The 23,337-nt window shown below is 33.2% G+C and overlaps 4 protein-coding genes across 4 annotated transcripts; 2 read left to right on the forward strand and 2 right to left on the reverse strand.

Annotated features, from left to right (window-relative positions):
• The first annotated feature begins 101 nt into the window (after positions 1-101).
• On the forward strand, positions 102-10,539 carry LOC103829918 (receptor-like protein 45). The gene is made up of 5 exons (XM_033275401.1): positions 102-4,603; positions 5,074-5,229; positions 5,318-5,392; positions 5,509-5,583; positions 5,668-10,539. Exons 1-5 carry the CDS (start codon positions 4,210-4,212, stop codon positions 7,815-7,817), a joined length of 2,850 nt encoding a protein of 949 aa, XP_033131292.1. The 5' UTR covers positions 102-4,209; the 3' UTR covers positions 7,818-10,539.
• A 523-nt stretch (positions 10,540-11,062) lies between these two features.
• Positions 11,063-12,752, forward strand: LOC103829919. Its single transcript, XM_009105603.3, has one exon. It carries the CDS (start codon positions 11,820-11,822, stop codon positions 12,303-12,305), a length of 486 nt encoding a protein of 161 aa, XP_009103851.2. The 5' UTR covers positions 11,063-11,819; the 3' UTR covers positions 12,306-12,752.
• On the reverse strand, positions 12,635-15,762 carry LOC103829920 (phenylalanine ammonia-lyase 2). The gene is made up of 2 exons (XM_009105604.3): positions 15,140-15,762; positions 12,635-14,561 (listed from the first exon to the last, which is right to left on the reverse strand). The coding sequence occupies exons 1-2, from the start codon at positions 15,544-15,546 to the stop codon at positions 12,812-12,814; spliced, it is 2,157 nt and encodes a 718-aa protein (XP_009103852.1). The 5' UTR covers positions 15,547-15,762; the 3' UTR covers positions 12,635-12,811.
• Positions 15,763-20,085: 4,323 nt separating this feature from the next.
• LOC103829921 lies at positions 20,086-22,217 on the reverse strand. Its single transcript, XM_009105606.2, has 9 exons — positions 22,160-22,217; positions 21,906-22,056; positions 21,748-21,806; positions 21,538-21,664; positions 21,325-21,438; positions 21,047-21,245; positions 20,910-20,955; positions 20,749-20,824; positions 20,086-20,631 (listed from the first exon to the last, which is right to left on the reverse strand). Exons 2-9 carry the CDS (start codon positions 21,979-21,981, stop codon positions 20,384-20,386), a joined length of 945 nt encoding a protein of 314 aa, XP_009103854.1. The 5' UTR covers positions 21,982-22,056; positions 22,160-22,217; the 3' UTR covers positions 20,086-20,383.
• Positions 22,218-23,337: the final 1,120 nt, after the last annotated feature.

Below are 23,337 nucleotides of genomic sequence, written 5' to 3' on the forward strand. Positions count from 1 at the left end.
ATTATTGTATGTATATAATATATATTGCATAGAACTTAAATGCGGTTTTAGATATAATATTACTAAATTTCATCAAAAATATATTAAGTGTTAAGAAAATATAAAGACAATTCCATTGTGAATATAAAGCAAATAATATAATAATATATTCTTACTTATATAAAATATGTACTCATATAAATTATAAATTTATAATTTTAATGGGACCATATATTTACATAAAATTTTCTAAAATATAATTATATTATTATTTTATCGATTTGTGTCAAATATTAAACTGATTCAAATTGGAACCGGTGAAATTTTATTAATTTATAAAGATTATTAATTTATCGAATATTAATTTATATATGTTCTCCGCCTCATATGATGAAGTTGCATGCGTGTAATTTGTCCCACAAAGGTAAATCCGATCAGCATCGGCAGTTCATATAAACCACACTTTCTTTTGAAGATTACGTATCAAAATTGATTGCACTTTTCCTTTACACATATGACCCTACTGAAGTAACAACACCTAGAATTCTTGTTTCATTTAACTTTTTCTTTTGTATTGTCACTGTAAGTAGATCAATGCATAAGAAAGTTTATTTAGAATTCATGCTCAAACGTGCTGGTAAATAAGAAAATGAAACTGGTGATGAGATAGCTCATTTAGAGTTTTATTAAGTGCAAGAAAACAAAAGAAAGGAAAAGATTAATTATAAAAAATTAAAATTCAGTAATGCTTTGTTTGACATCATAAAATAGGATGAAGGAGATACAACTCTCAATGTTATTTCTCTTGAACTTTTTTTTTAAAACGGGATACCATTTCATATTAATTTCCAAGTGAAAAGTTTATGGTTACAAGGCTTAAAACTATGCCCGGTGTTTGAAAATAGAAACTGAAATGAAGCAAGATATAAACGCAAGAGTCAAGAGAGATCCTGTCATCTGTGAAAATGCTTGAACCAAATAGAGAGCATCGATGGCTTTCTTTGGAGGTGGGTGTTTGAGCTGAGATGATGAGAAGAAGCTGTCTCTTGAAGACTTGAACTCATTGCACACATTTATATATGAATCTATCTTTGTTAATAATTTTAGTTACATGGGGTTTTTGGATTTAGTTTTAGTCATGATACTAGGCTTTTGTGTATCAAGCCAACTCTAATGGGACACCAAAACACCAAATTTGGTATAATTTCATCTCCAATAGAATACTAAAAACTACACCATTCCATCAAATTTGGTATAGAGTAAATAGTGTTACACCAAATTTGGTGTAATATTTTTCACACCAAATATTAATATACATATTTTATTGTGTTTTATTTTATAACATAGTTTAATTATTATTATTATTAATTAGTTCAAATTTGTAATTAAACATAAATATACTATTTTTACATAATTAAGATATAGTTTATTTTATTTTCAAGTAAGAAATCACTAAATGATACTTTATATTGTAAAAAACAAATATCATAGAACTTCTATCTTTTACTTTTAATAATATAAAATTTTAATTAGTATTTTATAAAATATAGAAATTAATAATATAAGCTGGATAAGATTAAAATGCATATTAAAATTGAAATAACACTCAAAACATAAAATAAATATATTATATTGTTATGTTATTTTCATAATTAATACTTAGTAATTTTAATATAATATATATAAAATAAATACATAAAAGTATAATATTGTTAAACCAAAAAATATAATTGTAAATAAATTTTATAAACATAAAATTGCAAAAATTTACCAAACATAATATCTAAGTATGGTCAAATAATTATTTATCAATTACAAATAATAGCAATATGAAAATTATTAAAACTGAAAACATTAAATAATATATAATATTACTTTTTATGTAATATTTAGTGTCATGGTTGGAGATGACAAAAAAAATATGACACCAAAATACTAAATTTAGTGTAATTTTGATACTAAATTTGGTATCATGGTTCGATATCTCCTGTATATAGTTTAATACTTTGTAGTTGTTCAAAAAAAAAAAGTCGGTAAAGAACTTGGTGCGGTGTGGGTGAAATGTACGCTCCTTGTTTAAAAGTCTTTTTTTTCATGTAATTTCAGTAGATGGGTTCGAACCCTGTAAATGCAGCTTTAGTATTTCTTATCTAAAAACAAAAAGATATTTTAACATAACATAATTATATAACCAAGTTTAATTTTAAAATAAAATTAAACCAATTAACAAGAGACAACTGTGTAATGGTTTTGTATGGATATCTCAAAAGTCTCATTTTAATTTTTTTCATCTTTTTCATACTTTTATATTTTAAAACTATAAGATATTCACACGAAAAATTTCCAATAGCAATACTTAAAAACAAAATATGCTAGTTCCCGTAATATGAAACTACCATTTCTATCTAGTGTGTAACATTTTCTTTTACAATTTATACATTTTGCTTGTGTAATTAAAAGTTGTCAAAAGAAAAAAAATCCAAATAAGAAAGTACAATGTTCATACAATTATTTCATTTTTCCTCTCAGCAGCATGCAACAAATTTCAGACAAAATTTCATTAAAAAAAAATCAAATTTCAGACAATTGTCCTTCCGAATTATATAAACCCACCACAAAGCAACAATAAGCAAATTAGCAATAAGCAGTCGTAGCCCTACAAATGGGTCCAGAATTTTGCTATGGCTAAATAATCACAATTAATTCACTCATATCAATTGACCAAACAAAAAATTCACTCATATCAAAATATTTTGAAGCGCAAAATCACTCAAACAAAGCAACCATCATGGTTGGCCAATTTGGGCTGCTTGAAGCTGCTAATAATAAAGCATGGTGGGCTTGCTGCTTGAATGCCTTTAACTTTAATACATGATCATAAGCTCAATGGGCAGAAATGCACGGCCTCTGCATTACGAAGGCCATATTTGTTTTTATATTTGATGTAGCATCTAGATGTAGCATTTAAATACTATCTAGATACTGCATATACATGGTATTCATTTTTATAGTTAGTATTTTGCATTCAGATATTAAATTGTTCATTTTTATTTTATAAAATCATTTGAAAAGTGGTTGTTAAAAAGAAAAAAATGACATAGTTTTATTGCGGAAAAATATGATTTACTGTTTTAGCAGGAAAATATAATTTTCCGATTTGAGAGAAAAACATGAATTTTTGGTTTTGACGAGGAAACACGGTTCTCGGTTTTGACAGGAAAACACGATTTTGGTTTTGGAGAGAAAAACGATTTCCGGTTTCCAGTTTTGGCAGAAAACACGATTTTTAGTTTTGATAGAGTGGATAAATACGATTTTATGGTTTTAGCGGAAAAACAAAAAATAAATAGAGTTTTAGTAGGTAAATATTACTTTACGGTTTTGGTGGAAAAACATAATTTTTTGGGTTTGACCGGAAATTGTGATTTTTCTGTTTTTTGGAAAAATATAATTTTTAATTTTGATGGGAAATTGTGATTTTTAGGTCTTAGTGGAAAAACACAATTTTATAATTTTGACGGAAAAACGGGATTTTCTGGTTTCGGCAAAAAAAAACACAATTTTTCAATTAAAAGTATTATATAATAATTATAATAACTAATTTAATTTTTTTTTTGAAAGAATGTTAAATTAATTCAAACAAAAAATACTGTTTACAACTAAGGTTGCTTGTTTTAAGCTCAAAAAAAATTGAAACCTTGCTTTACATTAGAAAATAGGATCATATGAAGGAGAACCAAGTTCCCATCGCTAGAACTAATTTAATTATTACTTTTATTTATATAAAGGTTATTTAGGTTTTTTTGAGATGTAAATGTAGCATCCAATCTATACATATATTTTAAATTTTGTATGTAAATACTGATACAATAGTGTCTAAACAAGCAACGTCTGAATATTAGCATTCAGATACAACGTCTGGATATAATAACAAACATGGCATAATTCTTTTTGAATCCTTCAAGGCTTTTGGAATTCCTTAATTAGTGGACAACCATGTGAGTATCATCGTCTCACACACTATTTTTTTTTATCCAAATTTGGAGTTCTTTTACGTGTTCTCCATATTTAAATTGTAAACAATATAATTTTCTGCTGTGATACCCTCATACATCGCACATTGCATCACATGCCTTTTAGCTCTCGAGTTTCACAATGTCTTAGATATAAAATGACTGAATCATTTCTACATCCTCTGTTTTTTTTCCTTCTTTTGACCTTTGGCACTTAATGTCTTCCGCAAAGTCAATGATCTCTGGCCTAACATGGATGATAATCATGATGATGATGATGATGATGCAAGAATGTAGAAGCTGCACCGAAAGTGAAAGGCAAGGTTTGTTAGAGCTCAAGGCCTATTTTCTCTCGTTAAGTAGTGATATACATCCTGACATTGCTCGAGGATGGAGGACGACTAGTAGACGCTCTTGTTGCAGTTGGAGAAGAGTCAAGTGTGACCTGAACAACAAACGCGTGACTGGACTCTTCCTTGGGGATTTATATCCATCAGGTTACTCAAATACTCTTCCTATACTGAACCTAACCTTTTTGTATCCTTTTGAGGAGCTTCAGAGTCTCAATCTGTCGATGAGTAGCTTGGGAGGCTGGTTCGACCAAACACAAGGTCTGTATTTATCCTCTCTTTTTATAGATCCTTCCTCTCTCTTTAAGTGTAAAACTTAGGCCTGAGATTTTTTTTTCCTGAACTGAACCAGCCGCACCGAACCAAATTTTTCGGTTTTTGGTTCAATTTTGGTTCGGTTAATTTTAGAGAAAGTTCGGTTATTGGTTCAATTTGGTTTGGTAAAGTGAATTCGTCTCACTAAATAAATTTTGAATCGAAAAAAAAAACAACCAAAAAAATAAAATAATTGAAAGATCTGGGTTTAAATAAAAAAATTTAACGGAAACAAAAGATTCCAGTTAATTTCAGTAGATTTTTTTTAGCAAACCGAACTACCTGAATTCCAAAAAAATTCTCAATTTATGTGTAAATGTTGCTAACCGAACTTACCAAAAACCAAATAACCAAAACTTAATAAACCAAATAACCCGAACCCGAGTTTTACTAAAACTCCTGGTGTGTTTCTACAGGTTATAAGAGCCATGAAAGATTCAGACATCTTGAGATTCTTGATCTCAGTTACAATTTTTTCAACAGGAGTGTTTTTCTTTTATTGAATGAGGTTGTGTCGCTCAAGACTTTGTTTCTTGGTGGCAACTATATTGAAGGTGGTTTTCCTGTGAAAGGTATTAAATTAACACAAATCAAATCTTACTGACATGGTTGACACTGAATATCATTTTCACTTAGTTTCGATATTCCTTGTGGTTACAGAACTGATTAATCTGAAAAATTTGGAGCTACTAGATCTAAAGCTCAACAATATCAGCGGCCATTTACCAGGAAAAGGTAGTTTATATGACTAAGATCTTGTAACATAGTCATCTACTTAGTTTTGACACTTTTAATACGCTATGTTCCTGAGGTTGACGTGTGTTCCATATGCATGTTTTGCTTCATGGCAGAGCTCACCAAACTGAAGAAGCTGAAAGCTTTGGATCTAAGTGAGAATCTATTATCTGGTTCACTGCAGATGACAGGCAAGTAGTGTCATATGTTAACGCCCTAAGATTTTTGAGTGTATATATATGTCTTGATGTTTCTCTGTGCACCCATTACTTCAGGACTTTGCAGATTAGAGCAGTTGCAAGAGCTTCAAGTTAGTCAAAACAGATTTATTGGTGAAATCCCTCACTGTTTCTCAAGATTCTCTAAACTCCGAGTTCTTGATCTTTCATCAAATCACCTAAGTGGGAAGGTTCCATCATTCATCAGTAACTTCAAATCCATGGAGTACTTATCACTACACGATAACAACTTTGAAGGCTTGTTCTCTTTGGATTTGATCTCTGAGTTGACAGAGCTCAAGGTTCTCAAACTCTCTTCCAAGTCTAGTATGCTGCAAGTATTAGAGACAAGTGCTTCTTCCACTGGCCTAAAATCTCAGCTAAGGAGTCTCACATTGTCAAAATGCAACCTGTCTAACATCCCCGGTTTTCTCCGGTATCAGAAGGAACTGAGGGTACTAGATCTCTCCAGCAACACTCTATCCGGACCCGTCCCCACTTGGCTGCTAAAGAATAACACAAAGCTTCAGGTTCTGTTATTACAGAACAACTCATTCAACACCCTTACACTTCCAAGACTTCACAAGTTACAGTTTCTTGATCTTTCAGCTAACAACTTCAACCATCAACTCCCCAAAGATTTTGGTTTGATGCTTCCGAGGTTGAGGCATTTGAATCTCTCAAACAATGAGTTTCATGGGAACATGCCGTCCTCTGTAGACACAATGGAGTATTTTGAGTTTATGGACTTATCATACAACAACTTCTCAGGGAAGTTGCCAAGAGACCTCTTCACTGGTTGCTATTCACTGAAGTGGCTTAAGCTATCTCACAACAGCTTCACTGGTCCAATCATTCCAAGATCTAGTGACGCGACGTCGTTGATGACTTTGATCATGGACAATAACATGTTTACTGGGAAGATCACAAACAAACTACGCAACTTAAGACTCTTGACAGTGATAGACTTATCTAACAACTTCCTCACAGGTACCATTCCAAGATGGTTAGGTGGTTTCTTCTTAGACATTCTAAGGATCTCAAACAACCGTTTACACGGCGTAATACCTCCTTCTCTGTTCAACATACCATACCTATGGCTATTAGACCTCTCAGGAAACCTCTTGTCCGGTACCTTACCGCTGCGGTCTGACTCGGACTACGGTTATATATTGGACTTACACAACAACAATCTCACTGGTTCTGTTCCTGACACGTTGTGGAAAAGACTGGTTCTGCTTGATCTGAGGAACAACAGACTGTCAGGAAACATCCCCCGGTTCATGAGCACACCGAGCATCGATGTTGTTCTGTTGAGAGGGAATAACTTGACTGGCAAGATACCCAAAGAGCTTTGCGGTTTAAGAACCCTAAGAATGTTGGATCTTTCTCACAACATGTTGAGTGAGTCCATACCTTCTTGTCTCAGTAATCTATCAGGAGATGGTGGTAATGATCCAGATTGGTATCCAGCAAACATGTTCTCAAACTTTATGGATGTGTACACCGAAGTGTATTACGAATCTTTACTTGTGTCGGAACGGTTTGGTCTAGACTACTCGGTAGATTTTAAAGTCCAAGTCCAGTTTGCTGTGAAACAGAGATATGACTCGTACATGAGAGGAACTCTTAACCAGATGTTTGGTCTTGATCTGTCGAGTAATGAGTTAAGCGGTGAGATACCTGAAGAGCTAGGAGATCTCAAGAGAGTACGTTCACTGAACCTGTCACGGAACTCATTGTCTGGTTCTATACCTGGAAGGTTTTCAAATCTTAAAAGCATAGAGAGCTTGGATGTTTCTTTTAATAAGTTACATGGAGCCATTCCTTCACAACTCACAATGCTGCAATCTCTTGTTGTCTTTAATGTTTCTTACAACAGTCTATCAGGTGTGATTCCGCAAGGTAAACAGTTCAACACCTTTGGTGAGAATAGTTACTTAGGTAATGTTCTTCTCTGTGGATCACCTACCAATAAAAGCTGTGGTACTACAATGAGCTCAGGAGAAAAAGGAGAAGAGGAAGAAGATGATAAAAGTGGATTGATTGATGTTGTGGTCTTGTGGTGGAGCCTTGGTTCCACATATGTCACGGTTTTGATTGGGTTTATGGTGTTTATGTGCTTTGATTCTCCATGGCGCCGAGCATGGTTCTGCCTTGTTGATGCGCTTATTGACCGTATAAAATATCTACTCGGAGTTATCTAGAGAGGGTTCGAGGGAGATGTATTTTGATAAATTATCCAAACTTATTATTGATTTTTGAATGCAACCATCTCAAAATCATTTACATGTGATTCAAACATTATCTTTGATATTTAGAAGTCATAGATGAATGTAGGCATTGACACATTTATCGGAAACCGAGAACTGACCCGAACCGACCAGAAAAAGAGGTTTGGTTGGAGTTTGGATTTACAAATTACCTTAACGGATTTTATATCTCTAGAACCAAAGAACCCAACTGAACCAAAAACATAATGAATATCCAAATTTCTATAATATAGTTTATATACTTATAAATATTAATTATATTTAGTTATAATCAAATAATTAAAAAATATTATCTCTAAACCGAAATACCAAAAAACAAAATTACCAAAATACTTTTTATCCAAAATATTTAAAATTATTCAAATTATCCAAATTTTTATCCGAAAATCCAAAACTGATATTTAATCCTAAAAATCCAAAATTTTCTGAATTTTTAATCCAAATTAACCGAAAAACCAGAACCGAAATAGAATCCAAAATTATTTCGGATATTAGCTGGTTCCTAACTTTGTTACCCGAACCGGACCAAGAACCAAAAGATCAAATTGAATTTTCTAAATATCTGAACATATCCTAAACTTCGAAAACCACATAACCTAAGAACTAAGACCAGCACCAAGAGCCGAATGATAGGTCTGGGTTGTGGTTCAAATTTTCCCCGCCAACCCGCGGGTTGAATAACTCTTTTGTTTGAAAACAGACCTACACAGCCCGCAAAGAACTAAATTTATACACACTCCGCCAAAATTTGTCAATAATATTAATAATAAGACAAATTTTACTTTTATATTTTAAATTTTAATTAATATAAAATCTATATTTTTAATTAATAGTTTTATAAATTTCATTATTTATTATTATATATTAAAATGTTTCTTAAAATATATATTTTTAATTTTGCAAGTTGCGGATACCGACAATTTAGGTTTTACTGTCCCACGAAAAAGTAACTTAACCCGCATCAGCCTTGCAATACAAATATTTCAAATCATTTGACCCGCACTTGCCCCCCGCTGCGAGTCAAACGGGATGGGTCCCAAGATTAAAATTTCCAGCTCTACCGAATGCCCAGGGCGGGCTAGGTGAATGCATCCATCTTTTATGAGCGAGGACGTATCATGAGAGGTCTTAAAAAACATCCAATCGTTTTTCAATATTATGAATATTTATTAAGAAATAATCATAATAAATGCAATGAGAAGAATGTGGATACTGGTTACTGCCTCCCAAAATGAAGCATGGGAGAGAGTTAAGTTGGTTAGAAAATGGAATGTTGTATGATATTTTATTGAAATATTAATTACTTTTTTTGCAACTATATTAATTAGACTTCTTTTCAAATATTTTATAGGAGCATTTTTAAAAATTATTTTCACCAAAGATCATGTATCCTTATTCCTTAAATCATCCTAGCTCATCTAAGTATCATACTAACTGTTCAACTTTTTATGATGAGTCGTGGAAAAAAATAAATGTATTTTGTTAATATAAGTATTAACACTAACTATTTTGAACATTTTTAATGCATCGCTATTTTCTATAAATTAGAATATTAAAACTCATAAGCTGATGATTATTCTTATAGTCCAATGATTATTTACTGTAAAATATCGTGTTATCCTTGTAAAATTCGAACCCAAATGTTTCACGATCTATGCAAAGATGAGCTTCAAACTTTGTATATTCGATGATGACATAATAATAGAGGGACACGAGGAAAAGAATGACAGCTACTAACTGTGGAAAGACACATGGGAAAGTCAAATCAAATCACTGATCTTTGGTGTAACAAGGTATGGCTCCACAGCTAGCTCATCTATGCCCTTCTCTTTTATATATTTCCCACAAAGGAATACAAGTCAAAATGGCTGTGATCTTTAAACAAAATTGACAGTAACCAGTTCCAAAGAGTCTCTAATCGATCGACATATTGGACGAGCCTAGTATGATATCAGTACATCTTATTATCTGCCTTCAGTAGATGCACATTTTTCTGTGTGTTTCAATAAATCAGTAACGGAAGTGTTGTCTATTAAGAGAATAAAACACAAAAAATGGTAACTGATTATCCCAAACTATCCGACTAAACTCTTTCTACGCAAGATATTCAAAAATGATTATCTGCAATTTGATCTGTTTGTTCTACATACCATGAGCTGTTTTTTCTATTAGCTGTATGCATGTATCTGTATTACAATATTGACTAAAATATTTAAGGCCAAAAGTTTCTAATCATTTTTTGTTAATAAATATAGTTAATTTTTTTTAAAGGTGTCACTATTTTATTTTGTACAAAAGTATCAATATTATGGTTGACGTGTATATATCAAAGAAAAAAAACTAATCTAAAAGGCTACAAAATTGTTTCCCCATCAAAATTGAGGTTATTCTTGAACCCAATAAATCATCTATGGTCATCAAATGAATTATTTGTAAGAAGTATGAGATTTTTAAAAGACAGGAAATACACGTTCCCACAATTAATTACATGCAGACGAAGCCAGGCTAGTTTAGATTAGAATGGCCCGCATTCTTATCCCAAACCAGTTTAACCTGTCCCGGGTCTAATGACATACCACTTCGGTCTGGTTTAAAGACGGCTCTTTTTCATGATTAAAAATTAAATTTCATAAGAACGAAAAAAAAAAAATTTACATATAAAAGATGTTATTCTGTTCTAAGGAGCCTGATAGTGATGAGATGATACGTTTAGTTTGTATTTGTATGGCTCAAAGGCTTATCTAAAACTGTTTTGAAATTAACATCATGATTGAGAAAAAAAAAACTGAAAGTGATCTATAATAGTCTGGTGAAAAGAGGCCAAATGACCAAACCATGTTTGGGTTTTGTACTAGTCATTTTTATGTCACCATTCCGGGTCAATCTGGTATACTTCTGCATGCAGTTGACAAAAAAAAATCTGAAACCAAATAAAAACAAATCCAAAAAAAACTCCGAGATATAATCAGACAACCCAAAAGTTCATACAATATTTAAACTAAAACCAGCCCAAACTCTCTTTTGTTTTAGGTCAAACAAGCTTTACTTAAGATTCTGCCCTAAGTGACACCTCCTAAAAACATACACCATAAGTTCATATCTGCTAAAGTTATTTATAAATAAGAATGGTTGCTCTTCTTTTACGCAACTATTTTGAGGGGGATGAATCTGAATCCTAATGAATAATTACTCTGCTCTGTTCTCTTTCCCAATCATACTGGACCCTGCAGAAGTTGACACTTCTGTGTAAATCTAAACTTGCATTCCATGCATTATAACCGTTTTCCCCGAATCCCTAGGAAAAAAGACCAGACCTACATATATAGATAGTTTATTATCATAGGTACATTCGACGTACCTTCAACAATACTGATCATTTAATTATAATCAGTTTTAGGATGCTGCTCACCCTTGAGATTATATCCACTATCAAATGGATGTCGTTGCATTTGTCCAAATGACTTAACCCAAACTATACAACTAGCTAGAATTTAACATATATGATATATCGTAATGAAGTCATTTAAACTAGAGCCTTTATCAGATACTATCTTGCTAATGAAGACAATCCATGAATAATACATTTGGGAATCACACTATGTACACAGAAAAAATTTAAAATCCATACCCCTTCTTCATATCTTTTATCTTTCTTCTTTCTGTGTGGGTCTTATCTCCATGCATGAAATTTCGGTTTTCAACTCTGATCCCAATGTGAAAATAACATATCATAATAGACAGTGCATGTTCGTACAGTTTCAGTTTGATGAAGAAAGATAACGAAACCACACGAGTGAACAAAAATGACAAAACAATTATTCATAATTTAAACCCCTCGTGATGTACTTTATCATATAATAAAACTTGCCCATCTAATGTCAAAATCTTTAGATTTAATATCTTTATGGACCTTAGATCAATCATCTATAAATACACATGTCCCTCACCATTGTGCTTCTCATCACAAAACCATCTATATCTCTCTATTCATCAGTTTTATTTGACCTCTCCTTCTATATTCTCAAAATGAAGAACAAGTTCATAAAAGCCTGTGAAAACAAATTCAAAACCATGAAGAGCAAATCCATAGTCATACAATGTTGTACTTCATTTTCCTGTGAGAGTTGCTACGAGAAGGTTTCTTGGGGTTTCAAGAAAGAAAATGAAGCCATACCCAAAGATGTCCCAAAAGGACATTTGGTAGTGTATGTAGGCGATGATTACAAGAGGTTTGTGATAAAGATGAGTTTGCTTAAACATCCGATCTTCAAGGCATTGCTTGATCTAGCTCAAGATGCTTATGACTTCAGTTCTGATTCATCTAGACTATGGATTCCATGTGATGAGAACACTTTCCTCGACGTGGTTCGTTGCAGTGGCGCTCCTCAGCAACAAAGGAACTGCATTTACATGTACATGTAAGAGTGAGGATACTCAATTTATTTTGTATTATCATCTGTGGATCTATGTTTCTAGAGAGAATTCTTCAATATTGGTTTAGATCGTATATAAAGTATAAACTAATTATGTACAAAAAATTATTTATAAGCGTGAACTATAATAGTATTACAAGTATAAGCAAGGGCCAATAAACATGCAGCATCCACAAATGTTTCAACATTAACTCTGGCAAAAGATCTTTGTTTTCTCACACATCTCAAGACATAAAGCAAAACTTTTAAGACATGGTTGCCTCGGTTCTGTGTCATTAAACAGACTGCAAACTCTTGTTTTATGGAGATGCTGTCAAAGAATCTAGAATTCATCAATTTCCAATTTCTGTTTCATATATATCATACAAAGTGACACCATTCGCATTACAATTATTCACTGGTTACACATTCAACTCAAACATAAAAGAAAAAAAAAGAACAAAAAAGAAAAAGCAAAAGCAATTAGAAAACAGCTTAAAACAGAGGAATGCTATCTTAGCATAACGGAATCGGAGCTCCGTTCCATTCCTTGAGACAATCCATCAGTGGATCAATAATCTTACCTTCACACATAGCAGTGAACACCTTATCAAACTCCTCTCCCGGAGACACAACCTTTTCTCCTGTCAACAACTTCGTTCCAAGCTCCCCCCTCACGAACTTATACAACGGATAAGACCGACACTCCTTAATCCTGTTCGGAATCGCCGCGTTTCCATTACCGTAAGCCTCTCTAGCCGCATCCACTTCCTTAGGAAGAACCGTCTTAAGCTCCTCCTCAAAAGCTCCAATCTTTTGAAAGATTGAAGTCTCCACATTCTTCTCAGTCTCACCGTTGGCTAAAGCGTGATCAACAATGACTTGTCTTAGCTTCTGCATCAACGGGTAACTTGCGCTGCAAGGATCATCCACGTACGTGAACACTTGCTCACGGTCAACGACCTTAAGCAAGTCTCTCTCACAGAACCGTGACGGATGCATCTCCCCGTTGACTCCAGTGGTCAACACTTTCTTCGCCACTTGAGAAACTGTGTTCTTCACCGCCTGTCTCAGATTCTCCTCAAGATGCCTCAGATCAACAGCTTGGCATATAGCAACAAGGAACGTTGTAGACATTAGCTTGAGAATGTCAACAGCTTCTGAGGTCTTACGAGATGAGATGAGTCCTAAAGAGTTAACGTCTTGGTTATGCTGCTCAGCTGATTGAACATGGCTAGTAACTGGATTCGCTAGGTACTGAAGCTCAGAGCAGTAAGAAGCCATAGCGATCTCAGCTCCTTTGAATCCGTAATCCAAACTTGGATTGTTCGAAGCTGTTAAGTTCGAAGGTAAACCATTGTTGTAGAAATCGTTAACAAGCTCCGAGAACTGAGCAAACATGAGCTTCCCAATCGCCGCAACCGCTAAACGCGTGTTGTCCATCGAAACTCCAATCGGCGTCCCCTGGAAGTTACCACCGTGAATCGCTTTGTTCCTAGAAACGTCGATCAACGGATTATCGTTAACGGAGTTGATCTCACGCTCGATTGATCTCGTGGCGTAACGGATCACTTCGATCTGAGGGCCGAGCCATTGAGGAGAAGTACGGAGAGCGTAACGGTCTTGTTTGGGCTTCTGTAACGGATCCATCTCGTGAACCTTTTGAGCTAGCTTCATGTACGAGCTTCCCTCGAGGATGTGCTCCATGATCGCCGCCGCTTCGATTTGTCCGGGGTGATGTTTGAGTCGGTGAGTCAAATGATCGGTGAACTCAGGCTTCCCGCTCATCACCTCCGCGAAGATCGCCGATAAAACCTCCGCTAAAACGGACTGAACGTTCGCTTCGAATAGAACCATCGAGGCCATGCCGGATCCAACCGCCGTGCCGTTAACGAGCGCGAGACCTTCCTTAGGTTGAAGATCGAAGAATCCGGAAGCGATTCCGGCTTGTTTGAAGGCTTCTTCGGCGGTTAGGGATTCGCCGTTGGGACCGGTGGCTTTGGAGTTGGGGCGTCCGGTGAGGAGACCGGCGATGTAGGAGAGGGGGACGAGGTCGCCGGAGGCGGTTATGGTTCCACGGAGGGGGAGAGATGGGGAGATGTTGTGGTTGAGGAGACTGGTGATCGCTTCGAGGATTTCGAATCGGATCCCGGAGTATCCTTGGAGGAGTGTGTTGACTCGGACGAGCATGGCGGCTCGCGTGGCGGATTCCGGTAGCGTGTGGCATGTCTCCTTCGTGTTACCGAATATTCCGGCGTTCAAAAATCTGTTACGGAACATTTTAAAATTAAATTACTTTAGGTGGTACCAGACCCGACCCGACCCGACCCGACCCGAGTCACTGGCCATGCAAATGAAATGACGATCCTCGTTAAAAACGTTGTCCTCGTGAGTATAGTTTTTTTTTGGTAAAACCTCGTGAGTATAGTTCAGTGCCAAGTATGAAGTATAAATTAATATTTCTCTAATTCTAACTAAAATTTTATACATCTTGCAATTATCCACTTAATTCACCAAATGACTAAATTAATACTCTCTCCGTTTCATATTAAGTGGGGCTATAGAAAAAAAATTTTGTTACAAAATAAGTAAAATTTATTGATTTTATTTAGTAATTTATTTTTTTTTATTGGTTAAAATATGGTTAAATGCATAGTAAATTATGTTTTTATATAAAACAATATAAAACTAATGATTTTTTTAATCTGTGTGCAAAAACTAAAACGACATTTAATACGAAATTTTATAAAATGAAAACCTGATAAAATAATGTTTGATTTCATGCTCTAATTATTTCGCATAACTCTTCACTAATACATGATCTAATACAATTTATTTAGTTACCTGATGAGTTCTGTCTGCAATGCGACCCCGTTTTTCGTTCTACGGTGAGAGGTAGCTCCAAACCCGGTGGTGACACCGTAACTGTCAGTACCTTTGCCCATACTCTCCATAACCCAATCGCTGCTAGCTTTCACTCCCGCTCTCGAAGCCTCCGCTAGCTCAACCTTAACGCCGTTACCGACGGTGGAGATCGCCGCCACTTGTCCGATCGTTAGCGTCTCTCCTCCGAGGTTCACCACCGGTCTACGGTACTCCTCAACCATCCTCTTCACCTCATCCAAGTGGCTCCCTTTCATCTGCTCCGCCGCAGCACCCCAGTTCAACGGATCTGCCGCCACAGCCACGTTCGTCTTCTCAACTCCGCCGCACAACATAGTTTCGATGTTGTCGTTTTGTGTCTGATCCATTGGTTTCGAATTTTGGTCTGTTAAATAGGATCAGATCTTTTGAATTGTTTTGGTGAAGGAAGAGAAAGAGAGCTTTTGACGTGTTGGTGAAGTGATTTGGAGTTTGTGTTCCTGAGGAAGAAGAGAAGGAGAAGAGTTGTTTAAATAAGGAGACGATGTAGTAGTATTTGATGTTAGGTAAGCACAAGAAAGAAAAGAGACGAGAACAAGTTTTATTTATTTATTAGCATTTTGCTAGTTTTTAATGGGTAATATATATTTTTTTTTGTAAAAATGGGTAATATATTTCACTTTAAGAATTAATAAAATAGCAGAAAAAGAAAGAAAAGATTTATAGATTTCTTTATAAAAAAACCTTTTAGAAACTTTTTTGATATTTTTGACATATGTCTCTCTTTTTTTGGTCAAAGACACATGTATCTATAATTTAAAATTTAATTATATAATTCAAAATATGTGAAAAATGAATAATGCATTGATGAGATATTACTGTGTGTATCGCACTGATTTTATTTATTTATTATTTTTTCTCATTGCTTTCATGGAATAATCAAAACATAAATTGTAAATAAGAATGAAGGTGGGTGGAGACTGAGAGTTTAATCATGACCGTTGGATGATGTTTGATGTAAGGGTTGAAGATAGAAAACGTGAATCTGGTTTGAGCCGCAAAAATATCTCTTTCGGAAAAGGTGGTCGCGGCTGGTGGCTAAATAAGGGGATATAGAGTTTTGCGGTTGGTGAGACTTTACGAGTGACTATGGTTTGGTAATGAAAATGGGAGTAGGTGTGTAATAACGTAGTCGAGTCAATTTCAAAGCCCCCAACAAATAACACTATTTATTTTCGTTTAAAAAAAAAGATTATTAAAGAGAATGTAATAATTTTGTTTTGTCTCATTTTATACAATTTGTTATCTGTCTCATACGTACTACCAGAATAAGCTACCTAATAGCATATTTTTCCTAACATCACGGCATCACCTAATGCTTTTTTAGCTAACACATTATCTCTATTTCAGGTAATACTCTTATCACTTTATTTACATTCTCTTCTTGTTTGTTTTACATGTTTATTTTGGTTTCACAGAATAGATGTTTAGCTTAAATTTTCTAGTAATATTGTATTTTATAATTTTTGTATTCTATTTTTTTTAGATAAAATGTTAAATTTTATACCAATTGTTTTTTTTTGACAGAAATACAGAAATAATAAGAAGAAGACAGAAAACCAAAATCTAAAACAACAAATAATACACTATAAAAAAAAACCGCTACAAACGCAACCAAGAACTTGTCTTAGAACGAGACGCCAACGAAAAACCATTTCCACGACTATAAGAATGTAGAAAACTTAAACCACATCAATTTATGACAAAGACTCACCCAGCCTCGTCGGAAAAGTACGAAACTACAATCACATCAGTTCCGTCACAACGAAAAAACGCCGTAGGTTCACCAGAAAAGTACGCAGCCACAACCACATCAGATCCATCACAACAAAGAATCACCCCTGTCTCACCGAAAAAGTACAAAACTACAACTATATCAGTTTCGCCACAACGTAAAATCGCCGCAGATTTGCTGAAAAATACGAAGTCACAACCACATCAGACCCACCACAATGAAGAATCACCGCAACCTCTCCGGAAATGTACGATGCTACGACCACATATTTTTGTTTTTGTTCTCTACTTCATACCTAGATATACAGTCCATTTTTTTTAATCAAATTGGTAAATTTAATCAATCTCGAAAGATGAATTAGGTATTATTATCAATTAGTTTTAATTTGTTAATTGTTAATATTTGTTTTTCAGTTACAATTCATTTGAAAAATAGAGGACTATATAATATAATCAAATATATAATTATATGAATGTCAACAGAAATTAACTGTTGACTATATATATAAATGAAAAATGAAGATATTATGAAGAATTAATTTAACTTTAATATATGTATATGCTAAAATTATCTATATGTATATATACATCGTTAATAAAATCGTAATCCTGTAACAATAATGATCATATTAAATATAACCATTTTCTAAAAGTTTAATACATCTTGCATTATATAACGATCGATGTCTACTTTGTTGTTAGACCAATGGACTCGGCATGTTGATCGAAAACCTAATCAAACCAGATCAACAATCAATATTTCTCATATTAATCCAATATTATTATACTCCACCAACCAAACCAGCATAGATAATTATTTTAATTATATTTTTCTCTATGGGTTAGATAAGATCTTCTAAATAATAAACTCTATTCATCTAATTAGACGACACTGTAGACTCCAGAAGCTTACTTATAAGTTATAACTTATAATTAGCTAGATTTTATTAGGCTATTCTATATAATTTGCTATTTAGTCTATTTTGCTTGAAACGAATGTATGTCGTGAAATTGTCTTAAGAACATATCGGTCGTCGTAAATTTTTTTCTTTTAAATGTAAAGATGTACTGAGAGGTCGATGGTTATATAGACTTGATTGCTTCTACTAAGCCGAAAAGTAATTTCTAAAGTTTTGTATAAATATATGGCTAATGCATAGATTAATAGCAAAATGTAAATCAACTGAAGACGTAGATGTTAAAGGGTCTCTATATTAAGCTATGCCATGACTCAAAAAAGTGGTGGGTTGGTAAGTTGAGTTCATTCAAACACTTGAATGAGTGGGCGATGACTCCGATGTGAAACTAAAATATTTGTAACATTTTACATTATATTTCTGGAGATATTTGACTAGACGATACCTTATCTTATACACTATACAAAAAGATGGTGGGTGGTATTTTCGTAACTATTTTAAATAGTCGATTAAGTGTAGTACTAGTACAAGGGTAAACGCGGTTTCCCTGCTGGAAAATGGGAGTCAAAGTTGACAAATCAAACTCTAATTAAACTCGTAGCATTGATTAAAACAGTGACCAAAGTTTTCGAACTAAGCATCTGATATTTCTTGAGCGGAGCATGATGATAGGCTTGCAAAGAGATGGGCTGGTGAGGTGACAGGTTAACTAATAACAATTTTTTTTTTGAAACACTTTTTTTGAAACACAATTAACAACAAACTTAATCTTAGTTAATATAGACTATATAGTAGTCATTCCGTTCCTTAAAGTTACATATTCTAGATTTTTCACATGTTTTAATAAAACACTAGAGGTGCGCGGGTATTAATTTTTGGTTTGCAAAAAAATAATATTTATCTTATATAAATGGTAATATATTTTAAAAAAATTTATATATATATATATATATATATTAAATAATTATTTAATATATTTCTAAACACAATCATTTTAGAATTTATAATGAATAATTTTATTTTATTTTTTGATCCGTCAACTGCTACAACCCTATTTTTAAAATATAACTCGTGTGTTCGTGCAAATGTATTTTTATGGATCAAAATTGTACTGTAAAATAAAATGGTTATCTATTTTTATATTTGATTTATACGATTAAATAATTCAATATATTATTTAAAATTTTGTGGTTTTCATTATGTATTTTTATAACACTTTTATGTTTTTTAGATGTAGTTAATATACCAAAATAAAAAATAACCACCCGGTAATAATAAAATCTTGTTACATTTTTGACATTGATTAAGTATAATTTATTCTTTACCCAGATTATAGGAAACATTTTTTAAATAAATAAACATAATTTGTTATACTTTATTTTAGGAAAATGCATTAATTAAACTATAAAAGACAAGAATACTAAAATGTAGGTAAATTTATTACTTCAGTGGCATTCAAATATAAATAACTTTGAAAATTAAGAGGTAATTTATATTGGTACTTCTCTTTTAATAATAGAGATATTAAATTTACATAATTTTTTGTGTTTTACCTTTTTTCTTCTATAATTTTAAGCCAATATAAATTCAACTAATGCAATTAATTTTTTTGAAATTTACAAATAGTTAATAAAACATATATTAAAAATGTAAAAAATAGATCTTTTTGAAACAAATTTTTTCTCAGCGAGTATTAACAAAACACCGTTCCCTGCTGGGAAAATGGGAGTCAACGATTACCAAAAAAAAAAGGGAGTCAACGTTGACAAATTAAACTCTAAACTTGGAACATTGATTAAATATTGGTGAACGACGTATTCTCCTTTTAGTTGCTACTCAGCCCGATTATTCTTCGTATTAGACTCGCCGACCTATTATGTTTTTGACTAAGAGAAAAGAAGAAGAAGACTCGAAATATAAAAAAAAAAAAGTGGTGATCCCCTGTGTGGGCTCTCGATAAAGGCAACAATGCCAACAACCACAGTGGCAAAGGTCCAGCAAACACCGCTTGTCTCACCACCAACCCCTTCCCATATTAGCTCAATACATTCAATCATCAAACTACACCTCGGACAGTTATGACGTATCTACGAAAAAATAAAGCCGTCAACATCTATGTAATTATATTCAGTAATATTATGTAAACTCGATAAAAATACAGGAAACCAGATTTCTCTATCATTGGAAAACTATATAATAAACACATGTACTCGAAAATATGACAAAAATATATTTTCATTTATTAAGAAAAAAGCAACATTACTCCCAATTGTTAGATACTGAGTTCACAAGCAAACTAACTAATCTATTCTCCTAATCAGCATCTTGCTCTCTTCATTTAAAGAGATCAGTGTTGTAGCTCCTGAATCTGATAAAAATTCAGAGCCATAAGATAAAACATTTGATCTGAAGTCTAATCAAATCAAAATTTACATGCAAATGACATGTCTATAGAGGGCTTTTTCATTAGCAGTAATCCATAAAAGCTTCTCACTGGTTGAGTGCAATGTCCAAATCAGCTGTCGGAAAGTAAGCGGTCAAGCTCACCAAACCCATCATCTTCATCTTCATCTCCATCATCATCATGTTCAACATCTTTCAGAAGTTTCTGTGTCGTATCAAGACCGTCAAACTTGGTTCTTTCACAAAATGAAAGTTTTTGTGAATCCCATTCCTCTTTCAGTTTCTCAACCTTATCTCCCATCAACTCTTTCTCTTCCGCTATGTGCTTTATGTCCCCAATCTCCACTATCTCTCCTGCACCTTAACATTACCCAAAAAACAAGCGATATTAAACATAATGAACCATTGATATGGTACTGTACCACACATGCTTAAAATCTCATATTGTAACAAAACAGTTCAAATGAAGTAGCATACTTTTCACTGCGCGCTTCTTGGCTTCTGCATACTCTATAGACTGTTTATGTATGGAGCTCAAATCAACTTCTTTACCCTGATAATAAGAAAAAATAATCAGCATACCCTTTATATATACTCTTCTGTCTTCAATCCTAAGGAAAAGGTTATCCCGTACTCACCATATCCAAATGAATAAACTTGTCAATCTCGGTTTCAGAGGTTAACCTATTGAGAATCATATCAGTGAAAATGTTATATTAATAAATAACGATTAGTTAGTCTTACTGAAAAAATTTCAAGGGACGAAGTGACATACTTTTTGTAAGCACACCGCACAAGTCTGTTCTGTAGCTCAATCGATTGATGAAGTTTCTCGGTTGTAGACGTTTCATCAAAGTCCACAGCTCCAAATATAAACACGTTTTTATCAAGCATTTGTTTCCCCACAGCAGTAGCTATCTCTACACCTTTCTCTTTTGCCTCCACTATAAGATCCCTAAATTTCCCAAGCTCCTCTGCAAAGATGAGAGCCGTGCTAGTTAATTATGATTGTAAACGGTAAAGATAAGATTCAACAAATGGTTTAAGACTTACGAAGTGAGATATAAATCCGGAACTTGGGTTTAAAAGGCTGGATGTCATGAAGGCAATAGAGACAGTAAAGACCTCCAAGCCTCCGTGAAAAAGAATCAATGCTAACCATGTGACCTGCAGACATAAGGCTTGGCTTGTGAACTTAGCTAAGACAACAATCACAATGTGGAAACAGACAGACAGCAATGGATAATTAGTGTTCCCAAAACTTACCAATGGTATGAGCATATAGTGACTGGATGAAAAATGCTAAGTTGGTGTTAGGGAAGGCTTCATATATGTAAGAAAACTTTCGAGATAGCCACACCCTCTTCATATCACCAAACGTTGTCAAATCACTCTGCAAGTAAAACCAGAGACTCAACAAGTTTGAAAGCCTGAAAAATAACTAACAAAGATGGAGAATAAATAAATCAAAGGTACCTCCACAAACTCATCTATGAGTTCATCGATGTCTCTCTTGAACAGAGCAAGATTCGTCCCTGACATGCACAAACAAGTATGATAAAGGAACCAAAGACTCTAATAGAGCCTCTTCCCTTCAACAGAGAGGTTACAAGATTCAATGTTTGATATCTCACCTGAAGCACGCGGCTTCATCTTCTTTTGCGTCATTCCATTAACGGGAACAAGCTTCCAGTTTTTCCTCTTGTTCATTATGGTCTCCCTCTCTCCTTTATGCTAAAGTTTGAGACTTTCTCCTCCTCTGGGTATAAGGATATATCCCCAAACCTAGACAACAAATCAAGCCCAAGCACCCTCCGCAACAATAAGCTTCAACCTTTCGTTCTCTATGGAGATTTATGAGACAAAAAAAAAAAAGAACCTCTGTTACCTGAATCAAACTACACGGTGGACGGACTGAGGTTTGCAGAGCGTAGAAGAAGCCCAAGATATGGGCTATATATTTAATTTTAAAAGTATATATGGGCTAAGCCCAAGATACAAGGCCCATCTAGTTGTTCATTTATTTTGATAATTAAATAAATTAGAGAATGCGACAACATTGAACCGGATTAGTTTAGACCAAAAATCTTGTATTCTCAACTAGGATTCTCTCCTCTGCTACATTCGAAAACGAATAAGTTGACTTTTGCGATCTTTATGAAATAATACAAGTTGCAAATTATTTATGATGTTCTAAGTACATGAAAGCACTTCGAATGTAGAAGTTGACTTTTGCGATCTTGATGAAATAATACAAGTTGCAAATAATTTATGATGTTCTAAGTACATGAAAGAACTGTTCAAAGTCAATAAAGAACCGTTGAATTCAAATAAACAAAATTGCGAAAGCAGCTCCCACCAAATAAAAATGTCACAATAAGATTTGAACTCGTGTATCTTTAATACACTAGTGTATCTTTAATACACTAATAATAGGTTAAGATCTGCGCTTTGTGCGAGATGAATATTATATAAAAATTATTTTTAAGTATTATATATTTTTTACATATTATGAAATAATATATATATATATATATATATATATTGAATAGTTAAAAATTTAGTAACTATTAAGTATATAATTAAACTGGTACAAATACTTAAATAAAATTTATTTATCCTCACAAACATTTTTTTCTATTTTATATATTATAAAATTAAGTTTAAATGATATTAACATAGATATATAGTACATTTTTAATATTGATATCTCTTAAAAGATATTTTATACTCATATTATTTTTGATCGTTTGTATTTCTCTATACCAAAAATTATAAATCAATGATAACAATAAAACATTTATGGGATGTTTAATAGTTTTAATAATTTATAATTTTAAAAAAATTCAATGCAAAGTTTAAAATCTAAATATTAAGTTGTCAATAATTGTTCAAAATGTTTATCAAAAATTTTCAAATCAAATTCGAAATTAAAATACTTATGTATTTTATATGGTATATAATTTATTTAAAAAAAATATTAATATGCATATATATAATATTTATTAAATGAGACTTCTTACTTATGTAATTTCGTAATCATTTGTATCTTGTTATAACATAAAT

This window comes from Brassica rapa, chromosome A07 (assembly GCF_000309985.2).
Source record: "Brassica rapa cultivar Chiifu-401-42 chromosome A07, CAAS_Brap_v3.01, whole genome shotgun sequence".
Lineage (NCBI taxonomy): Eukaryota > Viridiplantae > Streptophyta > Magnoliopsida > Brassicales > Brassicaceae > Brassica > Brassica rapa.

Bases quoted from the DNA above. Each gene is read 5' to 3' on its own strand.
- LOC103829918 (XM_033275401.1), top strand. From the start codon at position 4,210: ATGTCTTCCGCAAAGTCAATGATCTCTGGCCTAACATGGATGATAATC. The intron at 5,393-5,508 runs GTAGTTTATATG...GCTTCATGGCAG, and splicing joins CGGCCATTTACCAGGAAAAG to AGCTCACCAAACTGAAGAAG. The intron at 5,584-5,667 runs GCAAGTAGTGTC...CCATTACTTCAG, and splicing joins TGGTTCACTGCAGATGACAG to GACTTTGCAGATTAGAGCAG.
- LOC103829919 (XM_009105603.3), top strand. From the start codon at position 11,820: ATGTCCCTCACCATTGTGCTTCTCATCACAAAACCATCTATATCTCTC.
- LOC103829920 (XM_009105604.3), bottom strand. From the start codon at position 15,546: ATGGATCAGACACAAAACGACAACATCGAAACTATGTTGTGCGGCGGA. The intron at 14,562-15,139 runs GTAACTAAATAA...GTTCCGTAACAG, and splicing joins TTGCAGACAGAACTCATCAG to ATTTTTGAACGCCGGAATAT.
- LOC103829921 (XM_009105606.2), bottom strand. From the start codon at position 21,981: ATGAACAAGAGGAAAAACTGGAAGCTTGTTCCCGTTAATGGAATGACG. The intron at 21,439-21,537 runs GTAAGTTTTGGG...TTATGTCTGCAG, and splicing joins ACTATATGCTCATACCATTG to GTCACATGGTTAGCATTGAT. The intron at 20,825-20,909 runs GTGAGTACGGGA...TCTTATTATCAG, and splicing joins AGTTTATTCATTTGGATATG to GGTAAAGAAGTTGATTTGAG.